Source organism: Leopardus geoffroyi, chromosome B4 (assembly GCF_018350155.1).
Source record: "Leopardus geoffroyi isolate Oge1 chromosome B4, O.geoffroyi_Oge1_pat1.0, whole genome shotgun sequence".
Taxonomy (NCBI): domain Eukaryota; kingdom Metazoa; phylum Chordata; class Mammalia; order Carnivora; family Felidae; genus Leopardus; species Leopardus geoffroyi.
This window is the reverse complement of record NC_059341.1, coordinates 103,351,433-103,374,203: the sequence shown is the minus strand read 5'-3', so window position 1 is coordinate 103,374,203 and position 22,771 is coordinate 103,351,433. Positions and strand designations below refer to the sequence as shown.

Here is a 22,771-nt window from a genome sequence, read left to right as displayed (position 1 = left end):
TTTGCCAGTGGCTAACACAAGCTGGCTGAAGGGAGTATGGTGTAACCAGCTTTGATAATGAGATAAATTTTGCCACGGTCTTGCCTACTCTCTGACTTGGATAACTCCTACCAGTTCCCTTAGGACTTACCTCTCAAACTTTTCTTGATCTCTCCTCCCCTGAACAATGTGTCCTAGGCTGGGATTCTCAGTGTACAGATTCTGTGCTGAAGGGGTTTTATGGTGGAGTGCTCTTGGGAATAACATCTGTAAAGGAGGGAGGAGGGTGGCGTGAGGTGAGGGAGAAAGTGAAGCGCACAGCAGTTGCAATAGCCCTTCTCAACAAACCCTCGGGGCTGGAAACTGAGATATCGCTTCCCGGAGAGCCTGCATGGGCCCACGGAATGTGGCCAGGGAGGACGCGTGACCTTAGTTAGGCAGCTTCCTCAGTAGAGGGCAGAGGGAATCTCTGTGAGCTGCCATCAGGCAAGCTTCCAGCAGCTGCGGGCTGAGTGCCTCAGTGCTGAAGGGGGATCAGGGTGGCACCCCATGGTGTCTACTATGATTGGTCTAGAGAAGGTTCTCAGAGACTCAGACATCATTGTGTACTGTGACAGTGTGTTCACAGGTCTCTGAGACTGTGGAGCGGCTCCCTGGGGCCAGGTGTACCTTATTACATTATTTGTTGCATCTCCGTCATCCAGTAAAAACATGGTATACGGTAGGCACTAATAAATGTTCAATGTACTGGAGGAAGGATGTTTACTTGTTTTATCTAGTAATTGCAGTAGGCGGGGTATTTCATGTGTCATGCCGTCCTCTGAAAATGGAATTTAAAAAATCTTATTTTCAGTCCCATTTTGGAGAGGCTGTGTGACTTAAGCTGTAGTATGAAAACCCTAGAGGACACATTTTAAGCAAAGCAGAAAGCCTGAAAGTGTGCCGGATGAATCGATCATAAACAGGAAGAGAGAAACACGTGTTGAGAATGAGGAACGCTGGGACGTGACGGCCATACCATCTGGGCATTGTTGTCCCTTCACCCATTCTATACTCATAGGCATGACTCCGAGACAGGCATTCACTGTAGGCTTTTCTCAGCTGCCTCTGCTTCCAGCAGCCCCCAAAGTCCACAGGCCAGAGTCAAGTAAGGAGAAGAGTTGAAAGGCGGCAACATCAACAGGAAATAAAACATTTTTATTGAGTATCCATGTAATATGTTAAGTCATTTTTAACAACAATCAGAAAACTACTGTGGGGTCACTACACAAAGTGAAACAAAATTTAAACCACCTCATCAAAAATGAAGGTAAATACAGCTAAAGTAGTTGGCTCGCGGGCCACGAGCCATATGGCAGAAGAAAACACCCCAACATTTCTACAAGATACAGAGAAAACCCACACATAGAAACACTCAAGCAGGCAGTAAATATACACAAAGGCAACTAGGATCTTTCTAGAGCATCAGCTTCTAATACTTTACACAGCTTTGTCAGAAAGGTACATGTGGCATATCTGAGGATGAATCTTGGTCTCAAAGCAGGTTCGGTCACTGACTTGTGAAAGATGGCATAGTACCAACTAATTCTATGGTGACAGTCCCATGTCTGGCAGTGTTGCAAGAGAATGCATTAGTAGTACTTTAATGCAAGAAATAATGTATATCCGGCAGCTGAACCTGCTTGCTTTAAAGTGTTGTTTCAGTGTGAACAACTTAAAGCTGAATAGAGTGATATTAAATGTCAGTTTCTGGTATGGAAGGGATTTTTTAAAGTCCATCAACTCCCCCTCTTTGGTAGGGTTTGGTCTTTTAAATTGGACAGATTCCCATTTGACTCTTCCGTGCAAACTGATATTTAATCTCACATCATGACATATGCATCTTCTATTACCTACGTTTAAAAAAAAGTATGGCCCATCCACAGAAGAGGGAGATGCTATTCTCCTTCATCCTTTGTGTCTGTCCCAGTTCTAATGAGTTTGCTGTGACTGGGCAGAACGGCCAAGGGCTTGCCTCTTCTTTGATGAGAAAAGAAGAATGACAGGAATTCTAGTTTTATCAGGAAACAACCAGCCCCACGTGTGAAGCCTCCCATGAGCCCTTTTTGAATTCTCTGTAGGTTTTAAAAAACGTGGCATGGTATCCTAACGTCTGAACATGAGGCTCATGCTTGGTCTTCCTCCATCTTGTTTTGGTATTTGCGAAGACAAGCTTCCACTTCCAGGCACCACTGCTGTCTGTGGCCTGGGAGTTACAGTGGGTCACAGGAGCGAGCGGCTGCAGCGTGAACTAACGGGCTGCCTCTCCACGAACTGGTTGTCCACCATAGTAGGGGAAAGTATGGAATATTGCACAGTGCTTGACAAAATGCTGTGTGTTCCACCCCATTCTGTGTGTCTTTCTTGTCCTATGCATAGCTTTTCAGTTCTGAATTGGTCCTTTGTAATGAGAACTGTTTGTGCTACACACACCTTGGGCAGTGCAGTAGGAGGGAATGGCAGTATTGTTACAACATCACTACGGAATAAACTGAGTGCTGTCCACTGAGGAAACTACGTGTCTAAGCACACACGGCAGTCACAGTGCTACACAGAGCAGTCCTTGAAGACTCTTATGGAATGACTAGTAGCTTCGTAATAGTGCCATTTACTACATAATGACATTGGAAACAGTTAAAAACTCCTCCTAAGTCAAGCGTCTAGTATACAGAAGAGGTTGCTTCAGTTTGCTGGAACTTGTTCTTGGTATTGTTTCACCTTTTTTGTTTTTAAAGGACAAATTAAAACTTATTTAAGTAAAAAGAGCATATAAAAAGATCACTAGCTGTCTGTTTTGGCTTAATTGAAGTGCATTCAGAACTATGGCTAATTGTTTATTTATTTATTTTTTTCATCTTTTGACGGGATCACAATACTGTCTGTTTACCACAAAGTAATTTTGTGTAATAAGCACAGATTGCTGTGTTAAAAATATTCTGCATTCCTTCTAATATGGTTTTGTGTAATAAAATATTTTGTTACAAAGTCTAATGTGCAAACCTTTTGGAATTATTATAGGTATGAAATCTGGAACAGAATTCACCACAGGATGCACATTTTGTATAAAGGTGATAACGGAGAGCTACTTTTTTTTTCTTTTTAAATCGTCAGGCAATAGTTCAGAAATGCTGACTTCTCCCCTCAGCTTCTTCCCACCCACCCCATCCCCAGACAAATGCACACGCACACACGCATGCACACGCACACACACACACACACTCACGGAACGCCGTCATATTGTTACTCTGTATGCAGTAATATGAAGTCATTGGCTCCTGTTCAGTTGCTTCCTCGAATGTGAGAGTGAAGCCCTTGTTTCGGCTTTGTAGCTATGTACAGACAGATGCTATTCTGGTTTGTGGCTATGCTTCCTGGAGGTCAGTCTGGACGCTGCTCAGATCATACTAATTTGCCTGTGAAGAAATTCTACAAAATTGGATTCACCCAGCAAATATGTGGTGTAAGTGTATCTTGGTACTCAAATGATTCAATAGAAAGCTCAGGTTTAAGTTGTCCTTTAAGATGTCAGTTTCACTGTACGAGTGCCTTACAAGTTGATATTTTTGCTGGAATGCAGACAATACTATATTTACCATATAATATATTATCAGCTCTCCTATATCTCAGTCGATTTACATAATTTAAAATAGAACATCTTATTAAAAACATCTAGATATACACAGATTAGGAAACGCTTACAACATACAAATACACAAACTAGAAATAAATCTTTAGCATACTGGTATATACAACGGTGTGATACAATAAATAATTTCAGTCATGCTCTATCTACACATCATATTGCTTAAAAGAAGAGTGGATCTGGAGGGCAGTGGCATGACGAAGGGCTTAGGGGCTCTCTACGTTTAAATTTGTGCAAATTAAAACAGGATTTGAAGTACCACTGAATTGTCAGGAATGCATGGCTGGAAAAATGAAAGGACCCATATTACTGAGGTATTTACAGATACTGGCTAAAGAGCACTATGTGGGCAGATGCAGAAAGGCTTCTTTCCTTTACTTCTTGACCGCCAGCATGGCGTCAACCTCCTCCTCGACCTGCAGGGTGTGCCACTGGGCGATGGGGCGCCTGGGGTTGGCCAGCATGTCTGACCAGTGTCGCAGCTCCGCCCCGGTGCTATTGTAGCCCACAAAGACTTTGCCGATGGCATCGTTCTTGCCAATCTTGTCATAGTCCAAAACAGTTACCACCACTTGCACTTTCTGAAAGAGGATGCAGAATAAACATGAATCATCCAGCCCTGTAGATAAAGCCCTACTGCAAAGCTTCCTTCAGATCTCAGCAATTGGAAGTAAGAACTGATCTCAAAACACCAAACAAGACTGAAAATTACTTGAATATGAAAACCTGCGTCTGATTCGTATCTCGCCATCACTATATCATCATCATCACCTTCTTCAGTGTCTTCAAAATACTGAAATGAATGCTGATTTTTGTTAGGTATTTGGCACAATTCTGAGTCTTTTACATGAACTACTCACTTACTTCTCACAACAGATCCGATTAATACTGCCGTTATTTAGGTAAGGTGATGTCATGCTCCCTGCCTGGGGTCATACAAGGAATGGGTGGTTTGTTCTCCACAGTCTGTGCTGTGCCCTTGGTGATGTTGTTGTCTTTGTAAACTGTGTCCACCTCTGGGTTCATTCGTTTCAATCGCCTCATCAGCAAGAGTTCTGGCGTTGGTATTCGGTACAATAGTCACATGATTATTGCGAGTATTAAATGTGATAATAGAGCGAAAGGCTTTAAAAAGTCACAACTAAAAATAATTTTCCCATTGAAGCCTTTTCTCAATGAACATTTACGGAGTGACTGTTGTGTATCCAGCACTGATCTCAAATGGAAATAACCTTTCAGGCCACACAAGATTTACTTCAGTGATTCCATTACATCGTAAGAGTTTATTTAATAACTTACGCTTTTGAACTGCCTGAATTGACGAAAGCAAACCCATGCCATTATGATATGAAAGACACACTTTTTCAAAGCACATTTTAGTTCTGCTTCCCAAGTAATGGATTTGCTTAGTCAAAACATGTGATGGCTCGACTCTAGAAACTGAGTGTAGAGATAAAGGGCTTAGAATAAAGTAGAATGCATAGCATTTGATGGCCAGAGTTAAAAGGAACAGAAAATGTAATGATGGAAGCCAGGGCAGGATGGGGCTCCTGCTGAGTTATGGCCCTTTAGCGGACTTTGTGGTCTGAGCACCGCATTATTGTACCAATGTGCTAAGAGGTGGCACCTATGTACAGCTTCACATCAGAGACAACGGCCGCTTTTGAAAATGGAATTTAGAATGTAAAATGCAACACACTGGCAATAAAGGAAACAAACTCCATCTTCCCTTGCGTGGCCTCAGACTGATTACCTTATCAAGGGAATCATCTATCCATTGGATGGTGTTGGGAACAGAATCAGTTTGGTTCTCAGAAAAGTTCTCAGAACTTTGCCCAAGCAAATTCGTCAGGATGAAATCATACTGCAGGGAATGGGGGTGGGGTAGGAGCATTAGGGATGTCAGGCACCAAGGCAACGGGGTTTATGGAGGTTGGAGTGAATGGCTGGAGTGGGCTTTGACGATTTCACCTAGGAATGTACTGAGTAATAGCACTCAAGACAAAACATCCTTATGAAGGCCTTGTATTAATTTTTCCAGCTGCATAGATAGTTTATTTATACATTTTTACGGGAGGGACTATAACATTTACATGTGCTTTTGAAAATCAGCATATTTTGCTCACAATATATTTCATAGGGATAGAGACAAATAGAAAGCAGATAATCTTGTAACCTGGGAAGAAAGGAAACCTAGACCCCTAGTTTGGTATGGAAAATGGTCAATTGTTTCTCTAGGAAAATGTGAAGACTAGAGCAAACTGCCAAGAAGCAGAGGAGGAGGGATGCAGTCAAAGATGTGCTCATTATTTCCATGCCTAATGTTGTCAGTGATGGGCTCAGGTTCTCTCTGTCCTGACAGAATGTTATCTCCTCTAAAATGCTGCCCCAGAAACCCAGCATATGTCTTGTTTGTAATGTGCTTCATTTTTAATATATTTGCATCTGCTGCAATTTATAGTTGAAGAAAAAACCCATTTATTTTTGTTAAAGGTGTAGAATTGTAGCTCCAAGAAAGTTTACAATAGGATTTTTCATCTCAATACCCTGCTTTATATTGTTTTGTAGAATAAAAAAACCAAAACTCCATGAGGTGTTAGTTTCCATAGGAATGAGTTCTTAGAACTCAAAAAAGGGTTCACTGAACAGATATTGCAAAATAAATTGGAGAAAATTGGATATTTTAGGGATTTGCCAGTGGGCCCAAAACAGTAGCTTCACTGGTTCAAGCTGGTAAACAAGTGACTGGGGCCAGGGAATCAGTGTCCTCTGGAATGTCATTTACTTATATAACAACTGTTACAACTGTTGTTATGTAACTGTTTCAACAACTGTTGAAAGTAATTAATTTAAGTATGTGCAATTTGCATATGAGAACAGTTAGAGAAAGACCATGACCTGATGTGAGGATGGTGGGATTCCTGGTGATTTTTAAATAACTGCCCTATACAGTTAGTATAGGCCAGTAGTGACTGGCCACATATGGCTATTTACATTATGAATAAGGTTCCTTTATCACACTGGTGGCTGAGGTGCTCATCACCCACTTGAGGCTGGAGACTACTGTGTTGGACCCCACCAGTGATAAAACATGTCTGTCCTCACAGATACTTCTAGTAGAAGTCACTGATTTATATATTGTTTTAATCTTATTGTTAGATCCATTTTCTTTTTTTTTTTTTAATTTTTTTAATGTTTATTCATTTTTGAGAGACAGACAGAGTGCCAGTGGGGGAGAGGCAAAGAGAGACAGGGAGACACAGAATCTGAAGCAGGCTCCAGGCTCCGAGCTGTCAGCACAGAGCCTGATGCGGGGCTCGAACTCACAAATTGTGAGATCATGACCTGAGCCGAAGTCCGTTGCCCAACCACTGAGCCACCCAGGTGCCCCTGTTAGATCTATTTTCTAATAAAATGTTAATATGAAAAAAAAGACAAAATTAACATTGTGAATAATAATGATGATGGCAACCATTTTGAATGTTCCTATGTGCTTGGTGCCCTTCCAAGTGCTTTTATATGCATAAGCTCACTTGGATGTGGACTCTATTATTCCTGTTTTACACATGAGGAAATTCTAAGCCTCGGTTTCCTCATGTATAAAATTGGGGTAATAACCTCTCTCATAAGGTTATTATAAAGATGCAATAAGGTTATGCATAAAGTGCTTAAATTAGGCACTACAATACATGTAGCTATGATATTAGTTTTCTTCATGGAATAAAGGTGTGATTTATTACATATATATGTATATATGTATATATATATATTCTAAATTATATTTTAGATTAAAAGTAAAAATATGCAGGGCACCTGGGTGGCTCAGTCAGTTAAGCCTCCAACTCTTGGTTTCAGCTTAGGTCATGATCTCACAGTTGGTGAGTTCAAACCAGGGCTTTGCAGTGATGGGGCACAACTTGCTTGGGATTCTCTCTCTCTCCCTCTCTCTCTGCCCCTCCCATGCTCGCAGTCTGTCTGTCTGTCTGTCTGTCTCTCTCTCTCAAAATAAATAAATAAACTTAAAAAAGGAAAAATATGCAACTAAAGAATATTTGCTGATTTTTTACATTCTGGACTAACTTTAGACATTTCCATGTTGTAGTTTTGATGCCTACTCGTTACTTCTCCTTCCTGTTATGGGCAAGTTTTTATATGACTGAAAAGATAGGCCCACATCAATATTCAATAAAATGTAAAAATAGTGTTGCTTTAAGACATTTGACTCTCTGATATCCATTAAAGATTCCCAAGAAATAGCTGATATGTATTGGATGTGAACTTTGAATTTCAATGGTCTCACTATGGATATGAGGTAAGAAAACCTAAATATACTTAAAAATTGCTGAATAATGAGATCATATACTATTGTGGCTACTTGTAGCATCCTGTTTTGAACATGTTATCCACAGGTTCCTTTAATAGAATACTCCTTATCATAACAATTATTATCTGGCAAGTGAAGGTTTTATCTTTACAAAAATGTCCATCCATTCCAACTCAGAAATAGGAAGCTGAATTTAAACAAAATATGACTTAGTTATTTTTTCTATTGTAAATCACTCTTTAAAAATGAAAGATTAAAGATGCTGCATATTTAGCATCAACCAAAATATTTCTTTTATCTCTATTTTTTTTTTTTTTTTTTTTTTTGCTATAAAGCTGTGATAAGGACAATTACATATTATGGCTTGGGAATAAATAGTGAAAGCTCATTTTTCTCTTGGCCTTTTAACCTTTATGGATGCACTTTTTGAATTAGCAGAGTCATTCTGTTGATTTTCTTTTTCCTACTTTATTTCTGCCCAACAGAATGCCAGCTGTTTTTAGCTGATGAATCAGCACATCCTGTGTTGTATATTTTATCATTTCCTTCTGGATGTAGCTTGATTATCAAGTGTGTATGGGAATAAGAATGGCAATTCTAATGAAGGCATGAGCACTGATAATTCACAACGTCTGTGTCTTTATGTGATCTGAAGAAATAAAATTGAATGGGAAGACAAAATTATGTTTGACATTACCTGGATTTGTTCAAAGGGTACCTCAAAGCTGAATGACTCATTGTAGTAGGGGTTAAGTGTGTTCTTTTTAATTGTTGTCTTTTTCTTCTTCAGCCTTTTGCCATTCTGCATCAGGTGAATCTTCACATAAGGATCTGAAAAACAGAAACAAAAACTTCAGGAGATCAGAGACATGTTTTTAGATTATAGTTTAGCTTATTAAAAAACTCAAGTATTCCCAACAAGAAAATCATTGTATAGTAAATATTTGATATTTAAAAAAAAATAAACATTCTCTATTGAAAGATTTTAAGTAGCCTATTCTCCAGGTTTATTTCCATGATATCTCAATATTTATAGGTGGATTTAGGGGACAAGAACTGTAGTATGCCAATAAAGCATCTCTGGGAAAAAAAGAAAGTCTTAACATGTAACATTCGCCAATGTCCGTGGTAGAAATACGCTCAGCATGGCTAATTGCAAGCTACTAAGTAGTTTAACAACTAGCTTACTAAATCCCTGAAATATTAACAATTGGCTCTTTAGGCTGGCAAAGTACTGGTTGCAGCATACTACTGCTTGGGAATAGAACTCTTGACAGAGAAAGGACAAAGGAGCCATTTCATTCATTCATTTATTCATTTACTCAATATTAGTTACGCACTATGGAGATGGGAGTGAACAAAACAGATCATTGCTGTTTTCATGATGGAACTTCAAACTTGTGGGAGAAACAGGAGGCTTGTAAAGAAGTGAAATACATATGAAAGAGTTAACAAGAGTGCTCTGGAAATAAAGAGCAGAATAGAGATATGATTGAGAATACCAGGGATAGTATGGTGAGTCTAAGGTAGCAACAGAATTCTTATATTTTGATTGCTCAGGTAAGGCCTCTCTGTGGAGGTAACATTTAATTTTTTTTAACGTTTATTTATTTTTGAGAGTGGGAGAGCAAGCGAGCACAAGCGGGGGAGGGGCAGAGAGAGGGAGACACAGAATCCCAAGCAGGTTCCAGCTCTGAGCTGCGTCAGCACAGAGCCTGACGTGGGGCTTGGACACATGAATCGGGAGGGAGATCATGACCTGAGCCGAAGTTGGACACTCAACTGACTGAGCCACCCAGGCGCCCCCAAATCTCAGTTTATTTTTTATTTATTTATTTTTTTTTTTTTTAATTTTTTTTTTCAACGTTTATTCATTTTTGGGACAGAGAGAGACAGAGCACGAACGGGGGAGGGGCAGAGAGAGAGGGAGACAGAATCGGAAACAGGCTCCAGGCTCTGAGCCATCAGCCCAGAGCCTGACGCGGGGCTCGAACTCACGGACCGCGAGATCGTGACCTGGCTGAAGTCGGACGCCTAACCGACTGCGCCACCCAGGCGCCCCCAAATCTCAGTTTAAATGTTAGGGGCGCTCAGAGCCTGGATCCTGCTTGGGATTCTGTGTCTCCCTCTCTCTGCCCCTCCCCCGCTTGCGCTCTGTTTCTCTCTCTCTCAAAAATAAACATTAAAAAATGTTTTAAACAATAAGCTGAGATTTGAAGGTTAAAGGGAGAGAAGAGGCCACCTCCGTGTGTGTGTGTGTGTGTGTGTGTGTGTGTGTGTGTGTGTGTGTATGATGCCTAAGTGTAGTGATGGGTAGGGTGTGGGTGGAGAGGGAGGGAGAGAAAGAGAGAGAGCCATCTATTGATTCAGGACTTGTGCCCAATCATCCCCAGGTAGAGAATAAGCCAGTACACACAGAAGTAATGAGAAGAGGAGCAGAATTCCCTTATCATTTTCCCCAAAGTCTCATTAGGTAAAGGTAAAGTAATAAGCAAATCACTGGAGGGATAAGACGATTCCCATTTACAGTTCTCATTACTAATGGATGAAGGACATACATTCAGGTTACTAAGAACCAACATCCAAGTTTGATAGTAAAATCTCTCTACTGTTTTCTTAAATATTTTTCCAGTTCATATGTAATGCATATTCATTATAGAACAAAATTCAGAACCCAATGATAAACAAAAAGAAGAAAAAAATTAAAATCATCCACATTTTTACTCCCCTAAAACAATCAGTGCTAAGCCTTCTAAAATATCTCCCCCCACCCCCTTTGCCCCCGCCTTTTAGTATCTGTGGAGATTTGAGTGAAACTTTACAGATTCTCTAGTTTAATGCCCACATATTTTTAGATAACAACCTTTTCTGGTCTGCAGTTTTTTCAGCACAATAAGATTATGGTTTATTATTGGACAACAGTGTTTACACACACATCAAACAGGCCCAAACCACAGAAACTTCAGACAAAAAAAAAAAAAAAAAAAAAAAAAAAGACACCTTTTATCTTTGGCCTCTTTAACCGTCTCATACAAACAGCTGTTTAAAGTACAGCTAAGTACATACACAAAAAAATGTTACTGGAGTAAGATTGTTGTGTGTGCGTGTGTGCGCGTGCGCGCGTGTTTTACAAGTTTTTTTCTTTTTTACTCTCCTTTGAGATGTAATGAACATGGTCACACCACAAGTAGGACAGAGACTGCTCCCAAGGCTAGCTTGTTCATCCAAGATTAAAAACGACTGACCCCAACAATATGAGCAAATATATAAAATGTAAATAAAATTACAAACACATTTTCCTTTCTAAAGTATGTTTAAGAAAAAAGCAGCGCCTGGGAAATTCTGGCCGTCCTTTCCTGCTGCAGATTCAGGTTGTGGTTTGGATTGTGTGGGGGGAGCACGTGTCACTGTGGGGGCACTGCCAGTGGGTGGGAGGGACTTTCGTTTTGAAGGTGACCACGTTTAGATTCTGAGACTGGGCGTGGAGGATGAATAGTCAAGGCGGCCTTTTTGTTTGTTTTTTAATTTTTTTATTTGACGTTTTATTTTATTTTTGAGACATAGAGAGACAGAGCATGAACGGGGGAGGGTCAGAGAGAGAGGGAGACACAGAATCCCAAGCAGGCTCCAGGCTCTGAGCTGTCAGCACAGAGCCCGACGCGGGGCTCGAACTCACGGACCGTGAGATCATGACCTGAGCCAGTCAGTCGCTCAACTGACTGAGCCACCCAGGCGCCCCATCTCTCCCCATCTTCAGTTGCCTGTTTGCCTGGAGCCGCCTTAGCCTCCTCATCTTCGTCTCTATCCTCTTCCTTACCATCGTCTTCCTCTTCCTCCTCCTCTTCCTGTCTTCTGCCTTTTCTCCATCTACCTTATTGATGGCCTCCTGCTCCCCATTTTCCTCATTCTCAGCCTTCCCACCCGCAGGCGCACCTCTTCCATCCTCCGCCTTCACCTCGAGGTGGCGATCTGGCAGCAGGTGATCTTGCGCAGCAGGTCCGTGCGGCGGCGCCCCTGGTCCCACGCAGCGGGTCCCAAACAACGCGAGAGTTGGAGACGCTGGCACTAGTGCGGCCGCAGGCTGTGGCTGCGGTGGTGGCCGTGTGAGCCGGCCAGACCCCTGGGCCGTGTGAAGACGACTTTTCTAGCGGGGCCAGTGGGGCCAGAACAAGTTGCTTTCATCTTCCTCCTCCTGGCCCCCAGTAGAACGGAACTCCCGGAGGACAGAACTTTGCGGTATTCTCTCAGTATTTACTAAACGGTGCCTGGCGCTATTCGATTTTTGCTGAATGAATAAGTGGAATTTACGGAGGCCTTGTGATCCGGATCTTCGTACTCTTAGTGTGGTCACCTCCCATTGTCCTAAATGCCTACATTACTTGGATATGTGTGGCTTGGGGTGTTTGGTTTTGGTTTGAGTGCTACATCCACTCAAGCGGTTTGTAATGAAGATTTTTCATCATAATGAAGAATATATATACATATATATCTATATATATCATATATATAAATTTTTATTAAAACGTTTTTTAATGTTTATTTTTGAGACACAGAGAGTGGGGGAGGGGCAGAGAGAGGGAGACACAGAATCCCAAGCAGGCTCCAGGCTCGGAGCTGTCAGCACAGAGCGGGATGTGGGGCTCAAACCCACGAGCTGTGAGATCATGACCTGAGCTGAAGTCGGCTGCTTAACAAACTGAGCCACCCAGACACCCCTATTTCATTTTAAGTAGGTTTCACGCAGAGCCCAATGCAGGGCTTGAATTCAGATCAAGAGTTGGGTGCTTAACAGACTGAGCTATTCAGGTGCTCCATAATGAAGAATATCATTAAAAAACACACCTAGAGATGAGGACCCAACTCCCTCAACTAAATAGCTGGTTAATTAAACAGTCTAGTGTAAATACTTGTAAATGAAGGAGGAGGCTTTTTTTTCACTGATAATCCATCTTGCTGTTCACAGCCAATATGGATTTTTGGTTTAGACACCTTGTGTGGTTTTGAAGTTCCCTGGTTCCTCCACCCAGAGCCCCTTTACATTTACAGAGATGGTCAAGTCTCCAGTTGCTTTTTGGCACTGACTAAATACCCAAACGCTAAATACCCATAAATCAGTGTTTATGCCTCTTAATGTTCGTGTGTTGAAACTCTATCAACCCAACTAAGGTATAGCTTTTCTCAGGAGATGCTCAATGACTATGTATTTATTCATTTAGCACAGTACATGACAAGAAAATTCCTCTGCATCTGCCGTTTGAGTAAGCAAATTAAAAACGCAACAAGATAATTTCAGATTCACAGACAAGTTCTCGTGTGATGTGATTAGTGCCTTAGGGAGAACAAGGTAATTTGGAAAGGGTGCTCAGCAGAGTCCTCATTGTGGAGGACAGGTTTGAGCTGAGAATCAAATGACAGGAAGGAACAAGTCACTTGACGGTGTGGTGGAAGCTTGCATCAGCCAGCAGGAGCAGAAACACAAAGGCTCTGAGGTGCACATCCTTCTGCATGTTTGTGGAACAAGAAGAAAGCAAGGGGGAGAGAGGTAGCTGGGAGGTCAGAGAGGTCACTGCTGACATGTCACTTTCCTAAGCAGAAGCTGCCAATTCTGACAGTGATTCAGAGATATTCCATAATGTCATGATACTTAACAAGGAAGGGCAGAGGGCTAGAAGCGGAACAGGTTTGGGGCCACCATCAATGGGTAGAGTTAGCCTTTGCCTGTGCAGATCAATCCTGATACAGGTACCAAAGCAACTTACTTTGCGGACAGAATTTCCATCTTAATCAAAATCAAGGCTGGCAGTAACTCAGAGGTCTTATCTCCACCCCCGCACCATCCCGTCCAGCTTTATTGAGATGTAATTGACACATAACACCGTGTAAGTTTAAGATGTGCAATGGGACGATTTCATATACTTACGTATTGTGAAGTGATCACCACAATAAGGTTAGTTAACGCATCTGTCACCTCACATAATTACAATATATTTATTTTTTTGCAGTGAGAACATTTAAATTCTACTCTTTAGAATTTTTCAGTTATACAATTCAGCATTGCCAGCTGTAGTTACCATGCTGTATACTAGATCTCCAGAACTTACTCATCTTATAAATTTGTAGCCTTTGACCAACATGTCCTCATTTCCCTCACCCCGTAGCTTGGCAACCACCATTCCACTCTCTGTTTCCTATAGGCTTTGATTAAAAAAAAAAAAAAAAAAATAGGTTCCATATATAAGTGAGGTAATGCAGGATTTGTCTTGCTGTCTGACTTTTTTCAGTTAACATAATGACCTCAAGGTCCATCAATGTGGTTGCAAATGGCAGGATTTCCTTCTTTTTTTATGGCTAAATAATGTTATATATTTATATTTATAATATTTTTATTTTAGGATATTATTTAGAATAATATTAATAATACTTAGAATTAATGGGGTGCCTGGGTGGCTCAGTCGGTTGAGCATCCAACTCTTGGTTTCAGCTCAGGTCATGATCCCAGGGTTGTGGGCTCGAGGCCCGCATTGGGCTCTGTGCTGAGCAGGGAGCCTGCTTAAGATTCTGTCTCCCCACGTGCCTTCTCTGCATGTGGGTTCTCTCTCTCTCTCTCTCTCTCATAAAAAGAAAAAAATAATTAGAATTGGTAATATTTAAAACATTTTCTTTTTATATAAATGTATACATTGTATATATTCATGCTACATCTTCTTTATCTATTCATCCATCAGTGGACACTTGGGTTGTTTCCACATCTTGGCTATTGTGAACAATGTTGCGGTGAATGTGGGTATGTAGGTTTCTCTTTGAGACGGTGATATCATTTCCCTTAAGTGTATGTCCAGAAATGGGATTGCTGGATCTTATGGTAGTTCAATTTTTAATTTTTTAAGGAATCTCCATGCTATTTCCATAGTGGCTGTACCAGTTTCCATTCCCACCAACAGGGCACAAAGGTTCCCTTTTCTCCACATCCTAGCGAGCACTTATTATCTTTTATCTTTTTGGTAATAGCGTTTCTAAGAGGTTTGAGGTGATCTCTCAGTATGGCTTTGATTTGCATCTCCCTGATGATTAATAAAGTTGAGCATCTTTTCACGTACCTGTTGGCCATTTGCATGTCTTCTCTTGAAAAACGTTCATTTATGTTCTGTGTCCATTTCTAATCAGATAATTATTATTTTACTATTAAGATGTATGAGTTCCTTAAATATTTTGGATATTAGCCCTTATCTAATATATAGTTTGCAAATATTTTCTCACATTCCATAGGTTGTTAGAGATCTTCTTTATCACCTTTTGTACCTGGATAAATCTTGACTAAGTCTGATGCCTTATGTATTCAAGGTGGACACGTTTGATGATCTTCTTGGTTCAGCCATGTGAAGTCTTTGATTGCAGCTCCATTTTCTCCAGTCTTCTCCATTGCCATTCACTCCTTGATTGGCTTGATTTCTTAAGTGTCCTCTGATTCTTTCATCGCACGAAAATCCTGTCCTGAATTCTGGTCCCTTTGGAGATGGCCCTAATCTCTTGATTAACTCATTAGTCACTTCTTCTGGGATCTAGACCTTGCTCCTATCTCCCTAACTATGAATGAGTCTTCTAAAGGGAAGGCCATGAGTCACCTAACTATGAGTCACACCCATACTTTAAGGATGCACATATTTTTTTTTTTTTCTTTTTTGCAGTAAGGATCACCTGTCCTGCAGAGTAGGACTGTTTATAATTAAATTTGTTCTGTTTTAGGGGCTGTACCACAAAGCAAATCCTTGTGATTCGGAGTTTCTTGGTGGCTTAGAAGTTCTGGTCATGACACAACAGGACATGGTTTTATGGAAATGGTAAAAAAGGCTGCAAGGAGATTCACTGATGCTGCTATTGCTTTTTTTGAGTACAACTGCTGGACACCATGTGTGACATCCAAATGTCCATTAGGTTTTTGTAAACATGGAAATGGCATGGAAAACTATGCAAGCTACAAAACTGGGCTACTGTCCTCAGGGACTTCATATCTCTGTGGCTGCACCGCTTTATTCTGTCCCCCAAAACAAGCACTCATGGAACTCATGACCATCTTTCATCAATAATGCAAACCTTCCTTCAACACCGTTTAGATAATCCCTGTTACCACTGAAACACGTGCAGGACTTGGGACACTTCACTTGTTTAATTTATCTTTGAAAAACTGGTAGGGCCTCTTTACTTTTCTAACTTTGGTAGAAAGGAAGGTCTCTTTTCTGATGTCGATTTAGTCTCTAATAATATGTGACTGTCAGCTTGCAGTTCTGGAAAATGATAGACTGGGATCAGAAAGAAGGTTTTTCATTCGTAATAATAAACTGCAGGTACAATGAGTGCAGATTCATCACCTCGTTTTGGATAATTTGGAGGTCTGTCATTTGGTTTTGTTATCGGTGTGGCATTGCTACCCTTCACTCGCCACTTGTCAGGCTTTCTTTTCATCAGAAGTCAGCCTAACTGAACTGTATCTCTTTTCTGTCATAATAGCTGTTACAACTTAGAGGTTTTTCAGGGCACTGTAATGAAATCACTTTCAAACTTTTACATGTTGACAAGTTTTTTTAATATACGAAACTGGGGTTTTATTTTGTTAAAGTTCACCCATTATGATAGGCAGGCCTAATAGCTCCTTCAAAAGATGGCCACATCCTGATCCTCAGAGCCTGGGAACATTTACCTCAGATGGCAAAAGGGACTTGGCAAATGTGGTTAATGCTAAGGATCTTGAGATGAGAAGTTTATCCTAGATTATCTACGAGGGCCCAATCTAATCACATGAGTCCTTAAAAGCAGAGAACCTTTCCTGGTTGTGGTCAGAAAGAGATTCAAGGGTCAGAGGTGTGTGACATAGCTCGCTTTGCAGATGGAGGAGGGGTCATAAGCTATGGAATGCAGGTGGCCTCTAGAAGCTGGAAAAGGCCAGGAAATGGGTTCTTGCCTGGAGCCTCCAGAAGGGAATGCAACCCTACTGACACTTTGGGTTTATACCAGTGAGGTCTGTGTCAGGCCTGTCACTTATAGAATTATAAGATAATAACCGTATGTCATTTTTTAAATGAAGTTTGTTGTGGTTTATCATGACAGTGGTAAAAGACTAACACAACAACCAAAGTTGTGGAGAGGATTCTATTGTTTATCTAGGAAGGTTTGAGGATGAGACTCGAATTTAAATAGGTCTAAGAAGTGATCTCTTGGGGGAAAATTCATATTTTTTCCAAGCACCTAAAAAGGATTACTCTGTTGTTCAAAGCAAAAGCCTTCAAAAAGTTTAAGTCTTTTTCATTAAAAAAAAAAAAAAAAAAAAAAAAGGTTGACCTAGAGCATATAATCAGAAGATTGCTTATTTAGGTACGACTGTTTTAGAATCCATGGTAAATTTGGTTGAAAATGGATGAAATACTAGCTGAGAATGATTTTTAAAGTAAGATACATCACAAAGTTTAATATGATAATGTTCATTTACGTTTGTAAAGCACTTTAAGATTATACATATATATTTAAAAATTATATCATCTCCTTTAAGCCTTACAACAATCCCAGTAAAGAGACTGGGGCTCCTGAAGGCTGATTTTTTTGCCCCCTGAGAACTCAAACCAGGGTCTTCCAACTTAGAATGTGCTGCTTTGTGATGTGTTGGAGAGACAATTCAGTGTCATGTTTACAGGTACAAACTCTGGAGCCAGACTGACTTGAATCTTGGCCTTGCTACTGGCTGTATGGTCTTGGACAAGTTATTTAGCCTCTTGGTGTCATCTTTTGTTCAATGTAAAGTGGTGGGAACGATGGTACCTGGTTCACAGAGTTGTGAACATTAAATTGAGTCTCTGTGTGGAAAGTGCTTCAACTATATGCCCAACGCCTCTTAATTCTTATTATAGTTTTGTGGAAGGGCTGACATCTACGTCAGTATTTAGGTGTCAGACTCTTCGCCAGCCTTGCTAACTTGTGTCGACCATCACCCTACTTGCTGCAGAAGTAAGCCGAGCTGCCCCACGTGCCAGATTTATTTCTCGAAGGAAGCATACCCACTCTGAGCAACTGGTCTATTAGAATTTAATCACATGTGTGGTGAAAGCACAGGGAGAGTTTCTTTCATGACCACCTCTATGAGGTGGTCTTGAGGTGTGAGATGAGGGAACGAATACAACATCCCGTGCGGTTTCCTCCTACTCCTGAAGCCAATAGGTCAAATTACACAGAGCTGAAAAGTTAAGCTTGAGAGTTGTCAGTGGAAACTATTTATGGAGGCTCTAGGATAGTGTGAGTCAAAACTGTGATTTATGGAGCTTTCTTTCCAGGTAGTGAGGTCAGCTAATGTTGATACACTTGGGCGTATGAAGTATCTTACTTTCCTTATGCTGCTGAAAATGAGGAAATAGGGAAAAGAAAGCCCGCAGCTTTGAGATTCGTTGCTCTTATTGGGGACGGAGTAATACTTACAGGTATTACCTGGAGGCGGGCGTGGGGGGGAGTGGGGGGTGGGGGGGGCTGGGGGGGTGGGGGGTGGGGAGTCTACACCTCCTCCGGTAGTTTTTCTGTTAACTCCTTTCTACCATGAGAGAATTTTATAGTCCTATTTCTTCTTTCTGATTTCCACCGAGACTTAGAACTCCTTCTTTCCTTTTTTCGATCTGTCCTATCCAGAGTGAGGGATAGGAAATCCTTGTGTTAAACCTACAATGATACAGTCTGCTAAGTTGTTTATTGAACCTCACCACCAAGACAGTGGAGACTTGGAAGCACTGACTCTGCTGTATGAAAGGTGGGCAGAGCATCCCAGGATGGTCTCAGTAGCCATTTTCAGGGTATGGCTCTTCTTTGATTGGTTTTGTGATCATTTTGTCCTTTCCAGCTCATGAACAACTCTGAATTCGCAGCTCTGCCAGTGGGGCAGCCACTTCTGAATAATTCATTGGGTCAACAGCCTATGGCCTGGTGCCAATCTTTTTCTTCTTTTTGTCCCTATTTGGGCATTAATTTTGAGTGCAAGACTATTTACATTAATTGGTAGGAGTCCTTCAGGCGTTGCATCCCACCCTACTCACCTCCGTCTGCTACACCCTGGATATACTGAATCTCCCATCCTCTTCTGGTCAAGGAGTTAAGAAAGATGATGACACATAAATGCCCCTGTTTTACTGCTGTTCCAACTACTGTCCTTCTCTACCATCCACCATACTGTACTAAGGCTTGGTTGCTTTGATGAATTTATCTATTGAGGGGGTAGAAATGGGCAGGTTGGGTATGGCAATCAAAAGGAAACCCCAGAGGCACCTGGGTGGCTCAGTCGGTTAAGCGTCCAACTTCAGCTCAGGTCATGATCTCACAGTCTGTGAGTTCCAGCCCCATGTCGGGCTCTGTGCTGACAGATCAGAGCCTGGAGCCTGCTTCAGATTCTGTGTCTCCTCTCTCTCTCTCTCTCTGCCCCTCCCCTGCTCATGCTCTGTCTCTCAAAAATTAATAAATGTTAAAAAATTTTTTACAAAGGAAACCCTAGAAGTTCTTTCTCTTCCAGATAATTCTCAATACCATCTTAGTTGACATTGTTAAGGCACTTTTTATGGACTAAGTGCCATATGAGGATACAATGAGAAGAGAGTTGTAAACTCGGAAATGAGCCCCCACCAAGAACTTGGCCATGCTGGACCCTATTCTCAGACTTCCAGCCTCCAAAACTGTGAGAAATAAATGTTTGTTGTTTCAGCAACCCAACCTATGGTATTCTGACTTGGTGCCCTTTCTGTTTCAGCAGTTTGAGCAGACTAAGATAGCATACTTCCCATTAAACTTTCCCCTGTTCCCGCTGTTTTTCCTCTCTGAGCATGAGCTGATCCTTCTTTTTTTCCCTCTTTTCTTTCCATTTACCCCCAAGACTTTTGAGAACATATTTTATGAGTTTAATCACATTTGATATTATTGTAACACACATTGAATAGGATTTTTCTCTAGACGGCTCATCTCAGACATCCTACAGTGCAATCTTATGCTTCCAGTATTTTTTCTACCTCTTTTTAAGCGAGGTTTCTGGCCACAGATTCTGGCACTGGAATGCAATGTCTTCACCAACACTGGTGTCACTGGCATAGTTTTAGCATGTAGAGGTATGTTCCCCAAAAAGGATATACAGTAGTCTTGGAGGAAGACTTTGGAAACAAGTATAAAATTCAACAAGTGGCTTTCTTTCAATTATGAGGACACGGTGGACAAGCTTTGCAGAAATGTTAATTGCAGCCTATATGCTATACTATACGGCCATAACCACCTCAGCTCTTCTCTTATCCTTCAGACAGACACCTGCTGGGCTCATTACCTTCCCTCTAAGCCTGTTCTTGTACTGTGATTCCAGACTCGTGGACCAAAAAGTTAGAGAATTTGTGGCTGTCTCTGATTCCTTTTTCTCTACTCCGTATGAACAGTTAGCCACCATATCCTGCCAATTTACCTCACATTGTCTCTCTGTTTGGTTCCCTCTTTCCAATTTGTTGTCACATCTCAAGATCAGAAATCCAATGTCTCTTGTAATCTTGCCCTGATTTTCACACTATTCATATAATTGTTAAAAGTATATTTGATCACACCATTCCCCTGTTAAAAATCTTTCATGGCTTGGCAACTAAAAAAATCCAAACTCTGTCATGACCTTCACAGCCCCATCCTAACTTATTATTTCCACAAACTCTATGCCGTACTCATGGTCAATACTCACTATTCCTCACAGAGAATTTAAAATGCTATGTCTTTGAACTGGCTGTCCTTTAGCCTGAAATGCCCTTTCTTTCTCTTCCCATCTTAAGTTTGGTTTAAAAATCACCTGTTCCCTGAAGATTTTACTGATGATTTTCTCGGTCAGAACCTTCAGACAAACCTTTCTCTGCCCTGCAGCATTTTCTTTTGTAGTTTTGCAAAATACTAATTTCTTTCTTTTCCGGTATCGGAGAACTTCTGTGGTAAGCGAATAACACGAAAACAATATTCTTGTGGGAAAATGTGTTTTGAATTCAGAACTGTTGGCTTCAAGACGCACATTGGGGAGACGTGTAACACAGGAGCTCCTTCCATTACTATTCTGTACTCCACTTCAACACCCTGGCGCATCGTCACCCCCTTCTTCCCTTAGGCAGTCCTAATGTCAAATTATGCCAACTTCATGGAAATATAATTGCAAAACAGCTGGCTGTAAGCAGTGATCCTTTTGTGTGAGATATCAAAGAGCCACTGAAGGCTTTTTGTATTTACAATGAGAACTAGAGAGCAGCAGTTCAAAGCCAGATAATGCAAGATGCCTGCAGTTTTCATTTGGAAAATTTTGTGTAATTATACTCTCTTCTTTCCTAACTACCACAGTGACCATGGGCCCTTGTGACTATGGCCTTTCCATTTTAGCCAAAGACTTCTCTTAATAAGAAGTAGCCTCATTTCAGCTGTTTTGTTCAATCCCTCTGAACCAGTACCTGGCTTCTGAGTAACTTGGAGCATTATTCCTTTTATCCTTTTTTTCTCTGGATAATCACCAAATTTCAACTTAGATATTGGATGAGGAAAGTAATGCTTGTATCACTTAGGGTTCTGAATTTAAAGTGACTTAAAACCCATTTCAAAATGGTGTAAATTGTAAAGGTAACTTATTGACTTATGTGATGGAAAAGTCCAGAAGTAGGGCTGGGTGGCAAAGATTGTTAATTGTCCCCTAAAATCCATTTCCCCTTACTTGTTAGCAATAGAATTCCTGAAGTTTTACCTGGGCACCAGCTCATCCAGTTGGAAATATTTCTCCCAAACTCTCTTGCAACTCAGTATGACCAAACACCTGACTTCTGGGTATTGGAAGTAAATAGATGTGGTGAGTGTAAACTCCACAGCGTATCCTTAAGATGGTGGTTCTCAATGGGGGGCTGTTTTATCCCTCAGATATTTGGAAATGTCTGGAGACATTTTTGATGGCCATAATTTGGAGGTGAGGTGATACGGGCATTGAGTGGGTAGAGGCCGGGGATTTTATTACACATCCTGTAACGTATAGGACAGCCCTCAACAGTAAAGAATTATCAGTTCCCAGATGTCAGTAGAGCTGAAGTTGATAAGCTGTGCCTTAATATAAGCTTCACATCCTCCATTCTTCCATTCTTTTTCTTGCAATTGAAACACGGATGTGATGGGAGGGCAGTGAAGCAGCTTTTACCTTGCAACATGAAAACAATACTCTAGGGGGACAGAACGACAAGTGAGGAAGATCCTGCATTCCTAAAAGAGCCACAGCCCCAGAACTGCCTACCAGTGTTGGCCATTCACCCACATATGCACATGTGGAAGGTAAAGAATTTCAAACAAAAATTCTATGTTTTTGAGCCACTGTATTGTGGAGTCTTTTTGTTACAGCCTGTTCCTTATCTAACAGATTCAATAATATCAGCAAGATCCTGGGTTGCCTATATCACTATCCTGTTTTTGGTGAAGTTATCCTCAGATTCCACATGGTGGCCTACCCAAGACATCCTGGGCTCTTCTCGTAAGGATGTGAATGACTTTACTAGCTATTAAGTCTCACATCATCGCACTATACCATCCGAGGGAAAAGAGAGTCTACATCAGAATTCCCAGGAAAAGTCCAACCTCACTCATCTAACAAAGATGAAATGTCTACTCTGTTAATCCCCGTGGCAAAGAGAATGTGATGGGCTATGTTGGCTTAGTCCTGTGTCACGTATCCATCCCCAAACCAATCAGGAGGGCCAGAAGTCCTTTCCTTGAGTTGGGGGTAGGCTCAACTC

At 41.1% G+C, this 22,771-nt stretch overlaps 1 protein-coding gene across 4 annotated transcripts in view; it reads right to left on the bottom strand.

Annotated features, from left to right (window-relative positions):
* Nucleotides 1-1,155: 1,155 nt before the first annotated feature.
* SYT1 (synaptotagmin 1) overlaps nucleotides 1,156-22,771 on the bottom strand; it is a 554,862-nt gene continuing 533,246 nt past the window's right edge. For all 4 annotated transcript variants that reach the window (XM_045464186.1, XM_045464185.1, XM_045464187.1 and 1 more), the window contains 2 exons: nucleotides 8,683-8,816; nucleotides 1,156-4,242 (listed from right to left, as the gene is read on the bottom strand). In XM_045464186.1, coding sequence (XP_045320142.1) covers nucleotides 4,036-4,242; nucleotides 8,683-8,816 — 341 coding nt within the window. In that variant the 3' untranslated portion in view covers nucleotides 1,156-4,035. The remainder of the gene's footprint in view (nucleotides 4,243-8,682; nucleotides 8,817-22,771) is intronic.